The sequence below is a fragment of the Octodon degus genome, unplaced genomic scaffold, assembly GCF_000260255.1.
Source record: "Octodon degus isolate 3935 unplaced genomic scaffold, OctDeg1.0 scaffold00011, whole genome shotgun sequence".
Classification (NCBI taxonomy): domain Eukaryota; kingdom Metazoa; phylum Chordata; class Mammalia; order Rodentia; family Octodontidae; genus Octodon; species Octodon degus.
Window position 1 is genome coordinate 9,647,015 of NW_004524587.1, and position 19,775 is coordinate 9,666,789.

General features: G+C 52.2%; 1 protein-coding gene across 2 annotated transcripts in view; it reads left to right on the forward strand.

Annotated features, from left to right (window-relative positions):
- Dhx38 (DEAH-box helicase 38) overlaps nucleotides 1-18,118 on the forward strand; it is a 20,107-nt gene extending 1,989 nt beyond the window's left edge. Inside the window, exons 1-27 of one of the 2 annotated variants that reach the window (XM_004625812.2) lie at nucleotides 171-525; nucleotides 2,599-2,940; nucleotides 3,285-3,472; nucleotides 4,271-4,375; nucleotides 4,864-5,011; nucleotides 5,130-5,248; nucleotides 5,394-5,470; nucleotides 5,843-5,998; nucleotides 6,511-6,672; nucleotides 6,833-6,940; nucleotides 7,282-7,394; nucleotides 8,714-8,851; nucleotides 9,223-9,409; nucleotides 9,520-9,705; nucleotides 10,243-10,383; nucleotides 10,705-10,815; nucleotides 10,901-11,017; nucleotides 11,190-11,297; nucleotides 11,756-11,868; nucleotides 12,662-12,870; nucleotides 12,974-13,128; nucleotides 13,511-13,666; nucleotides 13,764-13,898; nucleotides 14,075-14,200; nucleotides 14,668-14,763; nucleotides 16,293-16,414; nucleotides 17,668-18,118. In XM_004625812.2, the coding sequence (XP_004625869.1) occupies nucleotides 2,618-2,940; nucleotides 3,285-3,472; nucleotides 4,271-4,375; nucleotides 4,864-5,011; nucleotides 5,130-5,248; nucleotides 5,394-5,470; nucleotides 5,843-5,998; nucleotides 6,511-6,672; nucleotides 6,833-6,940; nucleotides 7,282-7,394; nucleotides 8,714-8,851; nucleotides 9,223-9,409; nucleotides 9,520-9,705; nucleotides 10,243-10,383; nucleotides 10,705-10,815; nucleotides 10,901-11,017; nucleotides 11,190-11,297; nucleotides 11,756-11,868; nucleotides 12,662-12,870; nucleotides 12,974-13,128; nucleotides 13,511-13,666; nucleotides 13,764-13,898; nucleotides 14,075-14,200; nucleotides 14,668-14,763; nucleotides 16,293-16,414; nucleotides 17,668-17,752 (3,684 nt within the window). In that variant the 5' untranslated portion in view covers nucleotides 171-525; nucleotides 2,599-2,617 and the 3' untranslated portion in view covers nucleotides 17,753-18,118. Of the gene's footprint in view, nucleotides 1-170; nucleotides 526-2,598; nucleotides 2,941-3,284; nucleotides 3,473-4,270; nucleotides 4,376-4,863; nucleotides 5,012-5,129; nucleotides 5,249-5,393; nucleotides 5,471-5,842; nucleotides 5,999-6,510; nucleotides 6,673-6,832; nucleotides 6,941-7,281; nucleotides 7,395-8,713; nucleotides 8,852-9,222; nucleotides 9,410-9,519; nucleotides 9,706-10,242; nucleotides 10,384-10,704; nucleotides 10,816-10,900; nucleotides 11,018-11,189; nucleotides 11,298-11,755; nucleotides 11,869-12,661; nucleotides 12,871-12,973; nucleotides 13,129-13,510; nucleotides 13,667-13,763; nucleotides 13,899-14,074; nucleotides 14,201-14,667; nucleotides 14,764-16,292; nucleotides 16,415-17,667 lie in introns of those variants that run through there. The other variant, XM_023709338.1, reaches the window with a different exon arrangement.
- The last annotated feature ends 1,657 nt before the right edge of the window (nucleotides 18,119-19,775 follow it).

The window sequence follows — 19,775 nt, forward strand, 5'->3', positions numbered from 1 at the left end:
TTACGGAAAAGGAAACCGTACGGACGCAGGAAATAAACGTACAGTTGCACGTCCTACTTCACGGTCCAATGAGCTTGAGAGAGGATTTTTAGTCACCGCCTACTTTGCCCGGCTCTGACCGGAAGCCTGGTGTCTCTTCCGCCCTTATTAAATATGGCCGGCTTATTTTCCTTTTCCTCCCGCCCACAGACTAGAGGCGGAGGCTTGCCTCTTAAACTAAGCGTGATTGGTCTCGAGGAGACTCGGAAGTGTCTCAGGTCAGCGCGGAGCCCCAGAGGAAGCCGCTGTAGCGTGGAGCGGCAATTAGCGACCTGTCCCACGCTCGGATCCAGGATCGGTCGATTTCCGGGCCGCTCTCGATGGTACTTTTGGATGGCTAGAGTTGGCCGCGCAGAGTATTACGGGACAATAATGGCCGCCTTCAAGGACCGGAATTTGGCGCTTTGAGGCCGTCTGACCCCGGGGTGGTGGCGCTAGCACCCCAGACTCCAGGACAGAAGGGTCCCAAGGGTCGTGCTTGGTGAGGTGAGTGTTTCTTCTTCATTCCCGACTCGTGTTTCGCTAATCATGGCGGCTCCAGGTGACGGATATCGCTCCCCAGGTCAGGTTTGGGCCTCGATTTGGAAAGTTCCTCTTGTCCTGGTCACCCAGTTTGCTTTACGTACTTGTGGAATGCTGGACCGATCCGATCTCCTCCGGCTTTTCTCCTTGCTTTCGTCGGATCCTGATGTCCGGCGAGGCCTCAGTGAGATCCAGGGATGCTGCCTGGGGTCGCCCCGCGCGCTTCCTCGGGGCTGCCCTTCCCCACTCCCAGGCAGCTCCTCTCGGCTTTTTCTTCCTGTCATGCTTGTAGTGACAGTGGTATCTCCACTGGGCGATCTGGTGCCGATCAGTAGTACAGTGTCACCTCCACGAGGGCATAGTTTTTGTCTGCTTTCTTCATTGTCGGGGGCAGCGCTTGGCTGACGGAGGCAGTGAATAACTGTTGAGTGAACAAGTCCAGGGTGTTTTCTTACTGCTTACCTGGTATTCCTGTGGCCTCTTCGCTTTACTCCTTTACCGGAAGCAGGCCCCTTAGCTCCTGTTTGTTTCGTTAAATCCCCTCTGTCAGACTCCTTGTCCTGCTTTGTGGGTATTTTTTTCTTGCAGGGTCTAGAAATGTTTGGTTCCCTGTTCTCCTTCAGTAAGTTTAAATCTATGCACTTATTTATACGCCAGACATTACTTTTGCTTTGTACTGGGCTGTGGCAGCTAATAAGGCAGAGAACACTCACTTGCATGGAATGGAATTTGATGGATGCATTTTCTAGTTTATATGACTGCTGATGAGTTTGAATATCCACCTTCCTCCTTGGATTTCCTCACATCATGCAGATGTCACTAGCAGTGACATTTTCAAAGTGCAGCTATTATTTCTACTATCATGCTTCCCGTGTCAATCAGAGCTTGGCAGACATTTCTGGATTCAGGAAGTACCTGCTCCTTAACAATTTATTTGCTTCACTAACTTGTTGTATGAGGGGAATTATCCCAATGTCCCAGATAGCTGTGTGCTTGTAAGTGGGAGGTTAAGATGAATTTGTTATAAGTTGAGCCCCAGGAAGTCTTACAGTTTCTTGAATATTTCTTTACTCTGATTTTTTCCCCTCTTTTGAATTTCTTATAACTTCTTTGTTATTGTTTTCTTTTTCATCTTTCTTTTTCTTTTTTTTTTTTTGGCAGAACTGGGGACTGAACTCAGGCCCTTGCGCTTGCCAGGGAAGCGCTTATTCCACTGAGCCATCTCCCCAGCCCCAGTTTCTTGAATATTTCTTGGAAACACCTTTTCCTGATTTAATATTTTTCATAAATATTTTTGATGAACATATATTGTTGTTAAACCATTGTGAAATTGTGTTTTCACTAATACTGGTGGACTAAAGGGAGTAGAATTGGGTGATACCTTTGTATCCCCATGTCTGTAGTTTACTGTATCAGTGTTTAAAGGGAGGGCAAGGTAGCAGAACTTGTAAAAATTGTTGAGGAACCCAAACAGTATATAAGAGTCTAGCAAATAAAGTGGTGTAACAGTAACATGTAACTTTGCACACCTACAGGGTGTGTTCACATACACCATTTGGTTTGGTTTGATTCTCACAACAATTCCACAGGTTAGATAAAACAAAAATTATTTCCATTTCACAGATACAAAAAGCATGGTTAGGCAATCTTAAGTTGCTTACCATCACAAAGTTAGAAAATGTCACGAGCCTGGATTCTAGTGAGGTTATTGACTTTAAATCTAGCTTCTCCTACGCTACCTTATAGATCCCATCGTGGTGGTAGTATATGGCCCTTAGTGAGTTCGTTCCTGCCTGGGTAATATTCTCTTGGAGCCCAGTGTTTTTTTGGGGGGGAGTTGGTATGTGTTGGGTGGGAATAGGATCTTCTGAGGTTGTCAGTGATCTTGAAAGGTCTTGATAAGAGGTAGACAAGGTCTCAGCATGGGGAGGTGGGGTTAATCACCTAAGTATATGTACAACTATAGGTATTTTGGGATATAACAGAGCTAAGCCTTCTCTCGTATGTCCAATACCACATAGTTTCCTTTCGTTCCAGAGAAATCTCAAAGCCTGTGATGGAGGGTACCATTGAAGATGCCTCAATCCATCGATTAGAAGGCACTGATCTGGACTCTCAAGTTGGCGGTCTTATTTGTAAGACCAAAAGTGCAGCCAGCGAGCAGCACGTGTTCAAAGCCCCTGCTCCTCGCCCTTCGTTGCTGGGACTGGACTTACTGGCTTCCTTGAAAAGGAAGGAGCGAGAGGAGAAGGATGATGGGGAGGACAAGAAGAAGTCCAGAATCTCCTCCTACAAGGACTGGGAGGAGAGCAGGGATGACCAGAAGGATGCTGAGGAGGAGGGCAGTGAGCAGGCCGGCCGAAGTGGCCGGAAAGACAGGTAAGAGGGCTGTGGATAGATCGGCCCAGAGGGGGTAAGAGTGGAGCCCAGAAAATAGTAGTCTATGTTTAGCTCTCAGTTGTTTTCCCACTAGACATGTAGAATTTTATGATTTATGATTCTATAATATTGATGATAGGTAGGAATTAATATTTTCTCAGAATTATGGGAAAAATCTGAGGACAAAAATAGAGTGTAGTAGATGATGGGGGCTAGAAATACCTTGGTTGGTGTTAGAAATACTCTATGTGGGTACGAGCTTGTGGCAGTTGTGAGATGCGGAGGTTTGGGGCAGGTGTTTTCTCCCATGGAGGGTCCTTTACCTGTCACCCTCCCTGTTCTAGACATTATCGATCTGCTCGGGTAGAGACTCCATCCCATCCTGGGGGTGTGAGTGAAGAATTTTGGGAACGCAGTCGGCAGAGAGAGAAGGAGCGGCGGGAACATGGTGTCTATGCTTCATCTAAAGAAGAAAAGGACCGGAAGAAGGAAAAATCACGGGATCGAGATTATGACCGCAAGAGAGACCGAGGTAGACAGTCCAGGATAGTTCTCGTCATCTGTTGGCCGCTGAATAAGCATGCCAACCTTTTCCCTTTTGCAGGAACTTTCATAATGCCCATGAATTGGGGAACTTGGTTTGTATGGTGTCAGCCTGAGTAGTTTTGACCCTTTTAAGATTGGCACGAGCAGGCAGTTTAAGGAAAGAGCTGTTGAGCTGGGCATGGTGGCATAAGTCTATAATTTGGTAGGCTAAGGCAGGAGGATTGCCGCGAGCCCAAGGCCAGCCTGGACTACATAGTGAGTTCCAGACTAGCCTGTGTTAAACAACAACAACAGCAACAACAACAAGAAAAATCTGTTGCTTGTGACATAGGAACTTTGCTTACGTGTGTGCTTACATCCTTGTTTTATTACGAAAATTGGTGATCAAGGAAGTAGTATAAGAAACCAGAGTTTATAGTAGTGTTGGCAATAGAGAAAGGTCAAAGTTGTGGAGCAAAGCTAGACATAGACCCTAGCACTGGCCTTGGTAGTAAGTGTATCTTACAGACTTGTTACTATTCTAGGGCTATTAACTGTGGCTTGTTACTGTTCCTTTTTTGAATTCTTGCAGGAAAATAACTGTTACTCTGAGTTTGAAACTTTGTAGCCAGTAACTTTTTCCCTTGAAAGAGTGGGAATATGAGCTTCAGACACTTGTGGGCCACGCTAGAACAGTGCTGGCTGCATCTGTGTGTGAGGCGGCGGCGCTGGTCTTTTCTCTGGGGTGCAGGTGGGAGTGTGTCAGAATGGGACACACAGTTTTATGCTCTATGTAACTTCACAGATGAGCGGGAGAGAAGTAGGCACAGCAGCAGATCAGAGCGAGATGGAGGCTCAGAGCGCAGCAGCAGGAGAAATGAACCAGAGAGCCCACGACATCGGCCTAAAGGTAGATGTGGCTCTTTTCTCTGGTAGGATGTGGCAACTTGGATCTGAAGGGCAGGGCGGCTTTGCTGGGGCAGTGGTCAGAAGTCCCAAGTCTGCCTTGAGTCTCGGGAATACTAGACTCTGAGTTGGAGGGGCCCAGCCTGTCCTTTTCTTTGGAGGTGGATGTGTTTCCGTTAAGAGATGAGCTGTTTTCTGAGTGACCAGTTTTCTCATGGCAAGAAAGACTAGACAGCTGGGTCTCACTGAAGATGTATTAAAAAGAAGCATTTATGGTGCAGATGGGAATGTTTGCAGGAAATTTAATATTCCTTAAAATGTTACAAACAGGGAAACTGGCTTATTAAATTCACATCTCTAAAAGCTGTCAAAACCATCTTACATGTTTATAAATCGAGAAATAAGTTGGGGGAATTGACTCTTGGCTAGTGGTTCTAGAGTTGCACCTCGGTGGATTGATGTGTCCTGTGGATGTATCTTGTGGGACCCTAGATGCAGCCACCCCGTCCAGGTCTACGTGGGAGGAGGAGGACAGTGGCTATGGCTCCTCCAGGCGCTCCCAGTGGGAGTCGCCCTCCCCGACACCTTCCTCTCGGGACTCAGAGCGGAGTCACCGGCCGTCCACTCGTGAGCGAGACAGGTGCTGTCTGGGAGGGGCAGCCCGGGGCTTGGCACTGGTGGAGTGGGGCTTGGCAGGGCTCACTGCTGGTGGCGGGGCTGTGGCCCAGCTCAGTGACCACTGGCCTGCGGCTTCCCAGGTCTGTCAGGAGCAAATACTCAGATGACACTCCTCTCCCTACGCCATCATACAAATATAACGAATGGGCTGATGACAGAAGGCACTTGGGGTCCACCCCACGTCTGTCCAGGGGACGAGGTAAGGCTTGGGGGATGGGCAGAGTGTGGCTCACCTAGGTAAGGCTGAGCAGAGGCTGTGCTCTTGTAGCTGTGGCTTGGTGGATGTGGTGACCCTGGCGTAAGCCAGTGTGGTGTGGGCTGATCTGCTGCCTGCTCTCCTCCAGGAAGACGGGAGGATGGTGAAGAAGGAATTTCTTTTGACACAGAAGAGGAGCGGCAGCAGTGGGAGGATGACCAGAGGGTAAAGGCGACCTTCATGAGGGCTGCTTGAAGGGTAGCGGCTGTCTATGGGGACGTGGGAGAGCCCCATGGGTGACCCTCAGTGGGATGGGACTTGAGCATACCTGAGGCTCTGTAGCCTAAAGCCTGGAGTCTCCTCTGGGACCCCCAGGCTGTGCAATGCCGCTCCTCTCCTAAACAGCCCCTGTCACGATGGTGCCACCATGTGGTGAAGCCATACAAATTCTGAAAGAGTGCCCAGTGTCACTCTCTCCCTGGTGGCCTCCCCCCCACCCCCAATGTGGCTATTTTCTGGCCTTGTGACCTCTTACCTGCTCCCTTCTGGCCTGGTCTTACCCGCAAATGACCTGCCTTTGTCCGCACGGCCCTGCAGCAAGCCGACCGGGATTGGTACATGATGGATGAGGGGTACGACGAGTTCCACAACCCCCTGGCCTACTCCTCTGATGACTACGTGCGGCGGCGGGAGCAACATCTACACAGGCAGAAGCAGAAGCGCATTTCGGCCCAGCGCAGGCAGATCAACGAGGTGAGGCTGCGTTGGCGGTTGGCGCAGCCTGCAGGTGGGGTCAGGCAGCTGGTGGTGATGGCAGAGCTGCTGTCCCATGTCGAGAGGCCCAGACCTGGCACCTGCTGGGAGAGGAGGGGAGTGGAGTGGGGGAACAACCTTCGAGTGTCTTAGAAAACCAAAGCCCATGCTCCTGTCTTCTGCAGTGCCCTTGAGGGACCCGGGAGTGGGGTGTTGGGCCCTGTTGCAGTGGTCCGAGTTCTCGATGCTCCGAGGGGGCTGCTGACGGCCACCATTCATGTGTCTGCCTGAAGGCTCTGCCTTAGATCGAAGTTCTTGCTTCTTGAAACAAAGTACTGTGGGTGGTTCTGGGTGGCTGATTCTTTGTGCATGGCACTGCAGGGTAGAGAGCCCTGTGAGGCTGCTGTAGCCACCGTAGCCCTTCTGTTGTGGTGTGGCATGCGGGCCTGGCTGATGTCCTTCTGGATGACTTCGGTCACAGCCTGAATGTGGCCTGCATCATCTTCCTGCAGGATAACGAGCGCTGGGAGACCAACCGCATGCTCACCAGTGGGGTGGTCCACCGGCTGGAGGTGGATGAGGACTTTGAGGAGGACAACGCGGCCAAGGTGCATCTGATGGTGCACAACCTGGTGCCTCCCTTTCTGGATGGGCGCATCGTCTTCACCAAACAGGTGAGGCTGCTGTGCCATGGGAGGAGGAAGAGGAGTGGAGCGGTCTCCCATCACAATAGGGCAGCGCCATGCCACCTCTGTCTTTCACCAGGACCGTTGTGGAACGGATTCTGATTGGTGTATTAGTGAGCAGTTTCTCCTTTTCTTCCACCTCCTACAGCCGGAGCCTGTGATTCCAGTCAAAGATGCCACTTCCGACCTGGCCATCATTGCCCGGAAAGGCAGCCAGACGGTGCGGAAGCACAGGGAGCAAAAGGAGCGCAAAAAGGTCAGTCTGTCCCCAGAGACCAGAAAGTCTGTGTGGTGTCCTTTATAAAGATCTGAAGAAGGCACAAGGGTAGGAGTTCTCTTGGAAGTTAGAGGACATGTGTGGAGCAGGAATCAGTCCTGGGAGAGGGGCTGTGCTCCTGTGTTGGGCTCTTAGTCCAAGCAGGTGCAGGGCTGGTGTTGGGAAGCTGAAGTTCGAGGCTGGGATGTGTGGCATGGTGCTACCAGGCTCACACGAGAGTCGCCGCCTGCCAGCAGAAGCCTCTTGTTCTCCAGGGTGGAGTTTGCATTGCCCACAGCCCATCACAGGGGTGCAGTGGTCTAACCTCTCATCTTCCTCAGGCTCAGCACAAACACTGGGAGCTGGCTGGGACCAAACTGGGAGATATCATGGGTGTCAAAAAGGAGGAGGAGCCAGATAAAGCTCTAACGGAAGATGGAAAGGTGGACTACAGGTGGGTAGTCTGCATGGATGGTCTGCTCCTGCGGTTAGGGGTGATTGCAGCAGAATTAATTGGCTTTGCATCTTGAAAACAGGAGGATGAGGAGATGTCATTTGGCACCTTTGGGTCTCTTCTGATGCTTTCTTCCTGGACACTCCTTTTGTCTTCAATTTCAGCTACTGCCTGCCGGCATAACTGTGCCAGGTGGTGGCCTGAGTAGAGTGAGGCCTTGGCAGGCTACGTAACTTGAGGTCCCCAGCTGGTAAATGGTGGTGTTAGGTCAGAGCAGAAGCGGCCACTGAGGTGTTCAGAGGCCGGACCTTGGGTCAGATTTCAGGTCAGTATAAAGAAGGACCGTTGTGATAAGAGGCTCCAAAATAGAAAGGGTTGTCTTCTCAGGGAGTGACTTCTTTGCTCCTAGAGGAATTGGGAAGATGTTGGTCAGCTGCTTCTTGGGCTTCTTGCAGTGGGGTAGGGTAAGAACTCAAAGGTCCCTCACAAGTCTTGCCCTTTGAACACTCTCATGTCTGACTGAGCCCTCATCTGAGTTAATAATTCTACCACTGTGTGAAATGTTTCAGATGAGAACTTGTTGATCAACCCTTGTTAGTCTCTGGGTAATGTAATCCCTTCAGTATCAGTGGCGAGGTGACCAGGAGGGACTGGGTAAAACTAGAAGTCAGCTTGGTGGAGCATGAGGCAGGCTCGAGGGAGAAATCATCCCTTGGGGTGGGGTGGAGAGTGATTGTGTGGACTCAGTAGTGCTGAGCTCGGAAAAGGCTGCAGTGCTGCTGGTCTTTGGGAGGTGTTGTGCGCCCAACATGGAGTGCTTTCACTGGACGCTGCAGGTAGTGTTTAAGTGAACTTGTAGTTCTTTAAAAGCGAGTCCTATGGACTGTGCTGGCCTATGAAGAGAAGGGAAGTCTGACCTACGTCCTGTGCTCTGCAGCCATAACTTGTAGGAGACTGTAGGGCTATTTTAGCCTGATAAACGTTGTGTGGAAACTGCCCAAGGTGTTCTCTGTAAGTTAGTGCCTGGTGGTTAATTGCAGCACCTCTTCTGGTCACACTGAAGAGGATTTGGCCCCTCCATCAGCTGTACCTCTTTGATCCATGCGTGGCTCTGTTTGACGCCAGGGTGTTGAATGTATTGAGGATGATGGATTCTCATACTGCAGCTCAAAACCATATCAGATTACCTGGCTACTTCGGTGTCTTGGAGATTTATTGCTTGTCAAAGTCATTCTTGTTCCTGGGAGCGAGAAGGGCAGTAATGTAGTCAGGAGGGACTGTGGGAAATGGTGCTGGTGTTTAGGGTGCTGTGTTCTCAGGACAGAGCAAAAGTTTGCAGACCACATGAAGAAGAAAAGTGAAGCCAACAGCGAGTTTGCAAAGAAGAAGTCCATCCTGGAGCAGAGGCAGTACTTGCCCATCTTTGCCGTGCAGCAGGAGCTGCTCACTATTATCAGGTACCACCACCCAGGCCCGCGTTTCCCCCGACTCTCTTTGTTTACCCAGGAGGAGCTCTTTTTCCTTTGTGCTTGTGTGTGATGGAGAAGGGACACCGTTTGTTTTTCCCCTGACCTGGTCACTCTGAGCTGTGTTGCATAAAGTGACAAGATAGCATCATTTGGTTTTAGCACTGTTTAAACCTCGCTGTGTGTCAGCCACTTCAGATGGTAGCTCTGGGAGAGGCTGTTCTCCCTAGGAAGTCCTCCTTACTAAGAAGCATGCTCCTGGCCAGCTGGAATGGTGACAGGAGGGGCAGAGGCTCCTCGGAGCCGGCCTTCCTCTCCGCTGCTCAGCCCTTTTCCTGCTTCTCTCTGCTCTTCCCTTGTAGAGACAACAGCATTGTGATCGTGGTTGGGGAGACGGGGAGTGGCAAGACCACCCAGCTGACACAGTACTTGCATGAGGATGGTTACACGGACTATGGGATGATCGGGTGCACCCAGCCCCGGCGCGTGGCGGCCATGTCGGTGGCTAAGAGAGTCAGCGAAGAGATGGGGGGAAACCTGGGCGAGGAGGTGAGCAGGCGGCCGGGGGTGACCCCTGGAGCATGTGAACTGGACCGCAACACGGTGTGCTCTAGCGGGAAGCCGGTGGCCTTAGCGTCTAAGCCCTCTGTGTACCGCAGGTGGGTTATGCCATTCGCTTTGAAGACTGCACTTCTGAGAGCACCTTGATCAAGTACATGACCGACGGGATCCTGCTGCGCGAGTCCCTCCGGGAGCCCGACCTGGACCACTACAGCGCCGTCATCATGGACGAGGCCCACGAGCGCTCGCTCAACACTGACGTGCTCTTTGGGCTTCTCAGGGAGGTGAGGACGCTGGGGGCCGGTCCTGACGGACCCCTGCACCTCTGACTTGGTGATAAGAGCATTTTAGGTGGCTAGGGCTGCTCTGAGCATGCTGGGGAGGGCATCTGGCAGGCTAGGGTGTGACCCTGAAGCCTCTGGGTTGCCAGGACTCCAGTTTCTTCTCGCGCTGAGCCGAGTGGCTAGGCTTTTCCTGGTGGTGGCTCCATCGCTCAAGTCTTTTTTTTTTTTTTTTAATTTTATTTATGTGTGTGTGTGTGTGTGTGTGTGTGGCCAGCTCAGCCCACCAGGGGGCGGGGCTGGCTGGCATGTGGTGCTGGGGGATTGAACCGCGGTCCCTTTGCTTTGCTAAGCTTGTTCTAAGTAGACCACTCAGTGCTTTAGACCACTGAGCCATCTCACCAGTCCCTGCTCAAGTCTTTAGAAGCATTAAGTCTCATGTGAACTTGCCGTCTGTACTGGGGGCAATGCTGACGGGCCTGGAGGCTGGGCTGGAGGTCGCAGGCCCGGAGGGGATTCTTATGTGACTTCTCCTGTTAGGTCGTGGCTCGGCGATCAGACCTGAAGCTCATTGTCACGTCAGCCACTATGGATGCAGACAAATTTGCTGCCTTTTTTGGGAATGTCCCCATCTTCCACATCCCCGGTCGAACCTTTCCTGTTGACATCCTCTTCAGTAAGGTACGGACCTTCTGTGCCACATGCTTCTCTGCTGTGAACCTGGAGGGAAGAGGTGGGGTACTGAGTTGGAGTGCCATGGGGCAGAATGGGGAGCCTGCAGCTGCAGGGCTTGCGAGACCCCGGGTGTTATCCTGGGGAGGTTTTGTTCCGTTATTTCTTTGGAGGTGTAGTTGGGGTCTCATGGACAGGCCTGGTGTAGGTGTTGGCAGCCCTGAAAGCTCATCCTGCTGTCCAGAGGGGCCACTGGCCTCCGGGTTCCTGGGGTGTGGGCAGCCTGGCCATGCTGCCAGTGTCCCCTGACTGCTGTGGGGGGCTTTGCAGACCCCTCAGGAGGATTATGTGGAGGCCGCAGTGAAGCAGTCCTTGCAGGTGCATCTGTCAGGGGCTCCAGGGGACATCCTGATCTTCATGCCTGGCCAAGAGGACATTGAGGTGCGTGTGTTGGTCCTACTGTATGAACAGCTTTGTCGTCTCTATGCGATGGCTTGAGTCTCATGGCTTCTCTCGGTGCTTTCAGGTGACCTCAGATCAGATTGTGGAGCATCTGGAGGAACTGGAGAATGCGCCCGCCTTGGCCGTGCTGCCCATCTATTCCCAGCTACCTTCTGACCTCCAAGCTAAGATCTTCCAGAAGGTGCGGCATGGGAGTGTCTCAGCCCCCACTACTGCGTGTCTCCTTTGCCCTCCTTAGGAGGGTGAGAAGGAGGGGTGCTTTTTCCTGTAGTGGGTGGGTGGGCGATGGGCTCACCCATCGGGTTTCTCACCTGGGAGACTCAGCTTTCTTCCTGGATCCTGCTTGGCTGTAGGCTCCAGATGGCGTCCGGAAGTGTATTGTTGCCACCAACATTGCTGAGACATCTCTGACTGTCGATGGCATCATGTTTGTTATCGATTCTGGTTATTGCAAATTAAAGGTGAGGAGGTGGGACCTCAGCTTCTTACGACTCTAATTCAACTGGAGCGAGGGGAGAGGAAGGAAATGTCCACGGTGTTGCTAGGTTGTCATTTAGTGAGTGCTGATTTTGCCATGTTCCTGGTTCATTTCATTCTTGTGATAACTCAGTGAAGTGTGGATAATTCATTTATTTTTGGTGGAACCGGGGATTGAACTCAGGCCCTTGCGCTTGCCAGGCAAGCACTTATTCTACTGAGCCATCACCCCAGCCCCAAAGTGTGGGTAATTTAAATAGCTTCATGTAGATCAGTTACGTTGCTGGTGTTTAGGTATTGAGAATATTTCTTGGGGATCCTGGCTCCATAAGGATGGCTGCCTCTCTAGCTGATCTTTCTCTGGGAAGCGTTTGTCTTTGTCTCAGGGCTACTTCCCTTTTTCCACAGTGTCCTGAGACAGCTCTTTTGTGCTCCCTGCTAGGTTTTCAACCCTAGGATTGGCATGGATGCTCTGCAGATCTACCCTATCAGCCAGGCCAATGCCAACCAGAGGTCAGGGAGAGCTGGCAGGACGGGCCCAGGTCAGTGTTTCAGGTAGGAGCCCTGAGCTAGCCTGCTTTCTGGGGCAGTGCTGGGACTGCTGACTGTGGAACCCGTGCTGGGTGGGTGGGATGCTGGCCTGAGGGTTGATGCCGACGCCTAGGGGCCACAGGTGGGCTGCCAGTCACAGTGCCACTGAATGGACGGAGTGGCTTCTAGGGAGCTGAGCTCTGAGGCAGGCTGTGAGGAACGTACCTGCTGTAGAAGACCGGTAATTACAGTAGGCTGCCCTCCAGGGGAGGGGCTGGCCAGCTGACAGTGTTGGTTCTTTTTAACCTTGCCAGTTATTCTTTTGTTCCAGTCTTTTAAAAATAATATATTCATCATAGAAATTGAGCAAACACAACAAGGCATTGAGAGACCACAATTCTAGTCCCACATGCTTTGGTTCCAGAAGTGAAACAGGCATGAAGGATGTGGGGGGCTTGGACGGAAGACGTGAGTTAGCAGGACTAGGCTTTCAGGAAGTGGAAAAGAATGATTCAGAGAGGGAGAAACTCTCACTGGCCATGCTGCCAGCATCCCCTGACTGCTGCGGGGGCTTTGCAGACGTCTCAGGAGGATTATGTGGAGGCCACAGTGAAGCAGTCCTTGCAGTGCACCTGTTGGGGTCTCCAGGGGACATCCTGATCTTCATGCCTGGTGGTTTACTGGCCTTTTTGGAGTACACATCTGTGAAGCTGGAACAGTGCCAACCCGCCACTCAGTGCCCGTGGCAGCCGGGCGTGTGAGAGGCCAGCAGGCCATTGCGGGGCAGGCACAGTGAGCTAGGTCTTCTTTGTGGTAGGCTGTACACGCAGAGCGCCTACAAGAACGAGCTCCTGACCACCACAGTGCCAGAGATCCAGAGGACCAACCTGGCCAATGTGGTGCTGCTGCTTAAGTCCCTCGGGGTGCAGGACCTGCTGCAGTTCCACTTCATGGACCCGCCCCCGGAGGACAACATGCTCAACTCCATGTATCAGCTCTGGATCCTCGGGGCCCTGGACAACACAGGTGCAGTGGCCAGGAGCTGGCGGGCTCCCCAGGGTGCTGGTGCGGGCCCCTCTCCTGCTCTCCCACGGTTCCCCTTAGTGTCTGGGTTCCTCTTCCCTGCTAGGTGGCCTCACCTCCACAGGGCGGCTGATGGTGGAGTTCCCATTGGATCCCGCCCTGTCCAAGATGCTCATCGTTTCCTGTGACATGGGCTGCAGCTCTGAGATCCTGCTCATTGTTTCTGTGCTCTCGGTGCCCGCCATCTTCTACAGGCCCAAGGTGAGGAGGCTGTGGCCAGCTCTGTGGTTCCCAGAGGGCTTGGGGCACCATCGGTGGCCGGGGAAGGGCGCCTCTGCAAATGACGGAGCAGAATGGAGGGGTGGAGTGGCTTGCAAAGCACAATTTTGCTGTCCTCAGGCAGGTTGGGGGAGGGGAGGACTCGATCGTGTGCCTCTTAAAATTTATACGACCGTCTTTTTGTCTTCTAAGTGTGGTTGTGCTACGTTTTAGCCTAATTTATTATGAATTGTTTATTCTCCCATGTCGTTAGGCAGCATATTGATGTCCTTGAGGTTTGTGGGAGGTAGTCATGTGAGAGTCTGAGATATCTGGTGGATCTGGACTCCCCCAGGCCGAGGGCAAATGCCCTTTCTTTCCCTAGGGCCGAGAGGAGGAGAGTGATCAAATCCGGGAGAAGTTTGCTGTCCCTGAGAGTGATCATTTGACCTACCTGAATGTCTACCTGCAGTGGAAGAACAATAATTACTCTACCATCTGGTGTAATGACCATTTCATCCATGCCAAGGCCATGCGGAAGGTGGGGAGCAGCCCAGAGCAGCAGGGTGTCAGGAGGAGGGTGTGGAGAGGGGAAGAGGCTGCATTTCTGACTGCCGCCTGCTGCGGTCCTGCTTTAGGTCCGGGAGGTGCGGGCCCAGCTGAAGGACATCATGGTGCAGCAGCGGATGAGCCTGGCCTCATGTGGCACCGACTGGGACATTGTCAGGAAGTGTATCTGTGCTGCCTATTTCCATCAGGCAGCCAAGCTCAAGGTGAGCGCTGGCGGCCTCTTCCTCTGTGGCCCCGTATGAGCGCACAGCCCGTCCTGTCAGCATAGGTTTCCAAATCTGGGCTTCCCCACACACCTGTATGAGGATGGCGTTGAGGGGCTTGCTGCCCAGTAGGCAGTGGGTTTCTGATGTGGCTGCCTGCTTTGTCTCCTCTGTAGGGTATTGGGGAGTATGTGAATATCCGCACAGGGATGCCCTGCCACTTGCACCCCACCAGTTCCCTCTTTGGAATGGGCTACACCCCAGACTACATAGTATATCACGAGTTGGTCATGACCACCAAGGTGAGTCTCCTAAGGGGCTCATACGGCATGCAGCAGTCCCACCCACCTGGCAGGAGTTTGTACCAAGAACGAGCTTTTGGCCGGAGGACTTGAGGCACATGCTTTGCTTTGTAGGGCCTTTGAGCTTGCTTTCTTGCTGGGTGCTTGGGGAGCTTTACAGAGTTAACGTCTGGAATACAGCAGCTCAGGCCTGCCAGAGGATGGCTTCTGTCTTGCTGCTCTGGATGAGCAGCCCCTGCTGGGGTCACTAGCAGGGCCTCTTGGACGCGAAGGGAGCATTCTCTCAAGCGTGGGAGAACTGTGATGGGAGAAGACATTCCAATTCCGGTGTCTGGGGCTTTCCCCTGCCTTTGCCAGCCCTGTGGGACTGAGGGGAGGGGCCTTCTCACGTGGGTCCTAATCGTGGGACCACTCTAAGAGGGACACTGGCCCCCATGACCTCCGCCTTGCCACCCTTCTGTCCTCAGGAGTACATGCAGTGTGTGACCGCTGTGGACGGAGAGTGGCTGGCGGAGCTGGGCCCCATGTTCTACAGCGTGAAGCAGGCGGGCAAGTCTCGGCAGGTAAGGACCACACTTTAGGGGAGGTGCTCTTGATACGTTCCCCTACTGTCTACTCCCTTGCTTCTCCAGCACCTAAGCTGGGGCCCAGCCAGCCTGGTCTGTCTGATTTCCTCCTGCCACACCAGTGGCTTGGCTGAGGGACAGGGAATGATACAAATGGCCCCTGTGAATTGATTTCCTGGTCTGCGTAATTGTCAGCCTTCTTTCCGTCTTATTCTATCTTACTTCACTGCCATCTCTAAACATGTCCATTCCTTCTCTAGAATATTGCAGAGCTATCTTAGAGATGATGAAATTTTATCTTTACTTGAGTATGTATCTGTGATGAAAGGGACTTGTTTTTAGAATGTAACCTTTATGCCATTATCATTCCTAACAAAATCAGTCGTTTATGTCACCCAAGTGTCTGGTCCTTATTCAGTTTTCTTCTTTTTTTCCGAGGTAAGCTTCTCAAGGTTGATGTGCTTGGATTAGATCCAAACGTTGCAGTTGTTATGTGTGTTCACTCTTGTAGTCTGGGGCTGCCCCTGCCCCTTGGTGCTCTCGTGTGTGTATTGTGTATCCAGGGGATTGCTTCCTCACGGTGGCACTTCACTCATGCTTCCATTTTGGGTACTTTACCCGGAGTCATTAAAGCTGTGATCAGATGCAAGCGTAGCTGTGTCAGGCAAGGATGCACGGATGTGGTCATAACTTCCCCTCAGGCGCCAGCGGGGGCACGTCAGGTCTAGTGGCCCCACTTTCGATGATGCTGGTCTTGCTCGGTGTTCCTGTTGGTGCCAGCCAGGTCTCCTTTCTCAGTTCCCTCTTACTCCGTCTCCTTTAGGACTTAATGTTCAGAGGGACTGTAGTTCACACCCATTATTTAGGGTCGTGATATGTTCTGAGCTTTTGCTTTCCCCCTTCACATAGTTCTCTCCTCCGTGGGCCAAACACATCTTTATGTCTGCCCTTGCCAGCCTGTTTCCTTTCATCCTGGCATAGTTGTAAATTTGATTAAAAATGCAAGTTAGGTTTTTCCTTTTTTTTTTTTTTTCTTTGTATTTAGTACAGGGTCTGCAGGGCCTATGGGGTCTTACTACATAGATCGGACTCATAGTGATCCTCCCGTTTACAGCCTCCCAAACACTGGGATTATAGGCACACACCACCACGCCCAGTCTCCTTTTTTTCTTTTGAGACAAGATCTTGCCAGGTAGTTCAGGCTGGCCTTGAACTCACTGTATAGTCCCTGCTGCCCTCGAACTTGTGGTGATCCACCTGCCTCAGCCTCCCAAATGCTGGGATTATGGGTGTGTACCACTGAGCCTGGCTAGTTAAGATTTGAGTGGAGAGCAGAGGTGTGACCTGGTTAGAATCAGTGAGCACAGCAGGCACTTTCTGCAGAAGAAAGGGTAGCCCTGGTCCTGGGGCAGGCAGCCATATGGCCTCTTGGCTCTGAGAGCTGCTGCTCAGCAGCAAGGGCCTGGGTTTGTAGGTGACCTCATCTGATAGTCATCAGCGTGCTCAGCTGTACCCTTCATTTCTAGGAGAATCGCCGTCGGGCCAAGGAGGAAGCCTCTGCCATGGAGGAGGAGATGGCACTGGCGGAGGAGCAGCTTCGAGCCCGGCGGCAGGAGCAAGAGAAGCGCAGCCCTTTGGGCAGTGTCAGGTGAGCTTCAGCCTCGGGAGCCCGTCGTGGGGAGGTTGCCCGGGACCAGCCCCTGTGCCAGAACATGGTGGAGGAGAAGCTGACCAGTGCAGAGTGTGAAGGCGAGGTAGTGACAGACGCTGCTTCTGGGTTGCCGCTGTGCAGGCTGGGAGGCCTTCCGGGGAACTTCAAAGGTCTGGTAATACATTTGCAGCTCCTGGTCGACATCTGTTCAGGACCCAGGGTGGACTGGAGTAGCAGCCGGGGCTTCATAGCTTTACTTACTAGCCAGGGTATTGGAAACCACAGTGGAGGGGGAGCGCTTGCTGGGGGTTCTGAATCTGTGCTGGCACCTGGGGTTAGGCCACGCTCGGCAGGTTATGAGCATAGCCCTCACTTCAGTAGCAGTACAAGCTTGGAGGTTACCCCTCACTTTTGACCAATTTTCTACAAATTTAGGGATCTGTAGGGTCTTGCTCAGACCTAATAATGTGCTGGAATGACTCACAGAACTCAGGAAAGCTCTATACTGAATACAGTGTTGTTATAGCCAAAGAATACACATCAGACCCAGCCAAAGGGTGAGATGCCTAGCAGGAGGTCTTGAGAGCGTCTGAGATGTGCAGTGTCCTCTGTCCGTGGGGCCTGTTACCCGTGGGGCCTCGTTACCTTAGTTGACGGTAGGTGCCGATGGCTTGAGCAGCAGTGTTCAGGGGTTTTATTAGGATTCCACGGCATTGACATGACTGGCCGGGTCAGTGCCAAATGGCTGAGCTCCCTCTGTCCTCCCTGTTTCCCATGCTCAGGCTGGTGTCACATGGCTCAGGGTTGGTCTCTCAGCCCCATCTTAATCAAGGTTGACACCGACTGTCACATGTAGCTGAAGGCCCACTGTGCATAGCAGGTGTTCCAGGCACTTGGGTACTTCCTCGCGGGGACTGGGGACCCGGGCAGGCCTCCAGCTCTGTTGCGTGGCCAGAGTGTGATCTGCTGAGGTGGGTGGAGCACTCTCCTCACTCCCCCTAAGGCAGGACTATAAAGGGAGCTGTTTCAAATCCCATTGCCATGTTCCTTGGTGAGGTGACTTCCTTTATTTTGGTAATTTCTGATGCAAGTGAAGAGATGAACTGAGAGGCAGTCCGCGAGGGCTAAGTCCTCTTGCCACAGAGCTGCCTCCCGCACCAGTCGCAGTGGGGCTTTAGCCTGCTTATCCTGCTGGGATCCCGCTGGGGTAGGGAGCAGTGTGTGACCTGTCTACTCTTTCGTGTTTCCAGGTCCACAAAGATCTACACCCCGGGTCGGAAAGAGCAGGGTGAGCCCATGACACCTCGCCGCACGCCAGCTCGCTTTGGGCTATGAATGGAGGCTGTCCCAGCAAGGGCGGCAGCCTGATACAGGTCCTACGCCTCTGGCAGAAGCCTTGGAGGCTGTGGACCTCGTCTGTGCTCATCAAGGCCCCTTGGAATTCCCTGCTGGGCTGGGCTCCTGCCCAGGGAGGAGGCGCTGCTGGTGCGGGAGCTGGACAGGAGCTGGGGCTGCAGGGCAGCTGGGGCCGCCTGAGCAGTGGGAGGTGGCTGGGCCCCTCGCATCCACGTGACCCATCCCCAGGATGCTTGGTGTATGAGTGATTTGGCTGTGACTGTCTTTTTTAATCCTGTGTAAAGCATCAAGATAGATTTAGGGGCAGTTGGTTATAATTTGAGATATAGAATAAATTTATTATTTGTAAAAAGTGATTGCATTTTTTTGACTTTCTTTTTCCTTCACTGCCTTAAATCCTAAATAAGAGGGGCAGAGCCTTTGACTCTCCTTGGATGGTGCTTACTCGAACCCTGGCTCTACCCTGACAGCCTTTGTGCAGGCAGGGCTTCTTAGAGGTGGGGTTGGCAGGGCACACCCAGCTTAGGTCTGGGGCCCTGGAGGCAGCGCGCTCAAGGAAGCCCACATTCTGAGAGTGCCAGCTGTTCCTAGGGCTGGGGCCAAGGTGGGCTTCTCTAAGGAGCCCCGTGCAACCGCACAGAATGGCAGGAGCTTCTAGTCTAATGGCTGCATTTGAAAATTAAAAATGTTGTGTATTGTTTTTTAAGTAAAAGATGTTTCTTACACTGGAATTGTTGCGCAGACTTCAGTGTGCCGATGTGGGAGTCTTGAGTGTTTGCTCTTCATGCTGACCTTGGTTTTCATTGTGTGACTCCTTGGTTTGGGCACTACTAGATGCGCCTTTCGGCAGGTCTTTTGGGCATGAGTCACCCGGGGGCTGGGCTCGAAGTCCCTCACTGGGCCTGTGCTGCGTGAAGCCCTTCAGTGCTTGGCTTGCTGTACGTTTGTGTTCTGTTCCCGAGATCGGAATTTCCATCTGTTAACTCAATAGAAACTAAAATATGGGTGAGTTTGAGAGCCCAGCCTTGCCAGTGAGCGCTGACTGCTGCTGTATCTCTGCTTCTCAGTTGCCTATATTGCGAGTGCAGTTAGAAATGATTTCTCAGGGCTCCTGGCTGCCTGCCTGGGACCCCTGATCTTTGTCCTAGGAGCCCTGGCAAAGGATACTTGGCACACATAGGTGCCTTCAGCTGAGTGGGAGGTCTCTTTTCCCCAGAATTGTTACCCAGATCTGCTTTGTCCTTAGAGCTTCTGAAAAGATTCTGTCTCCTGGGTTTGTTTGTAAGAATAGACCCTTTCCATTCAGACCATGTTTAAAGTTCTTCCATTCCAACATGGATTCTCACTGGCTCCCTCAGATGATGATAGCTGAGTCTTTTTCTACAGGACAGAAGCACTTCTATAATGGCCCAGTGATTGATGGCGAGCCCTGTGTCCCTGAGGTAGACCCGTGCTTTAGGCTTGTCTAAGTGTTGATCAGGGAGAGACTTCCGCCCGGATCTGGAGGGTGCTTCACTTATCCTTTATGCCTAGCACATAGGGAGGTACTGTAGACACTAGAAATAGCCATGGAGGGTCTCGGGCTAAGATGGGGGCTCCTGGGGACCCCAGAAGTTGTTGGACAGGCTCTATCTACAACAGGCTTTAAAGGCAGTCTGCATTTGGGCTACATTGAGAAGGCACCAAAGGCTTAAATTTGTATGTGGCAGAATGGTGGCCTAGGGGCTTCTTCCCCTTCTCAAGGACGGAGGAGGAAGTTGATTGGAGGTGGGCTGGGGTGGCAGATGTTTGCTCTGGGTTCTTTTACTTCAGGAGAGAAGCGTGCTCTGTGGAGAGAAGAGCACCTGCCTCTAGCAGGATTTTGCCGGCACCAGTTACCAGAATCAGATTGGCATCTTCCTACTGAACAGTCAAAGCAGTTTTTATTTATAATATCCTTGACCAAATGTTTTGCTTTGTAATTATGACTTTTTCTAATTATTTTATCATAAAATACATTTGC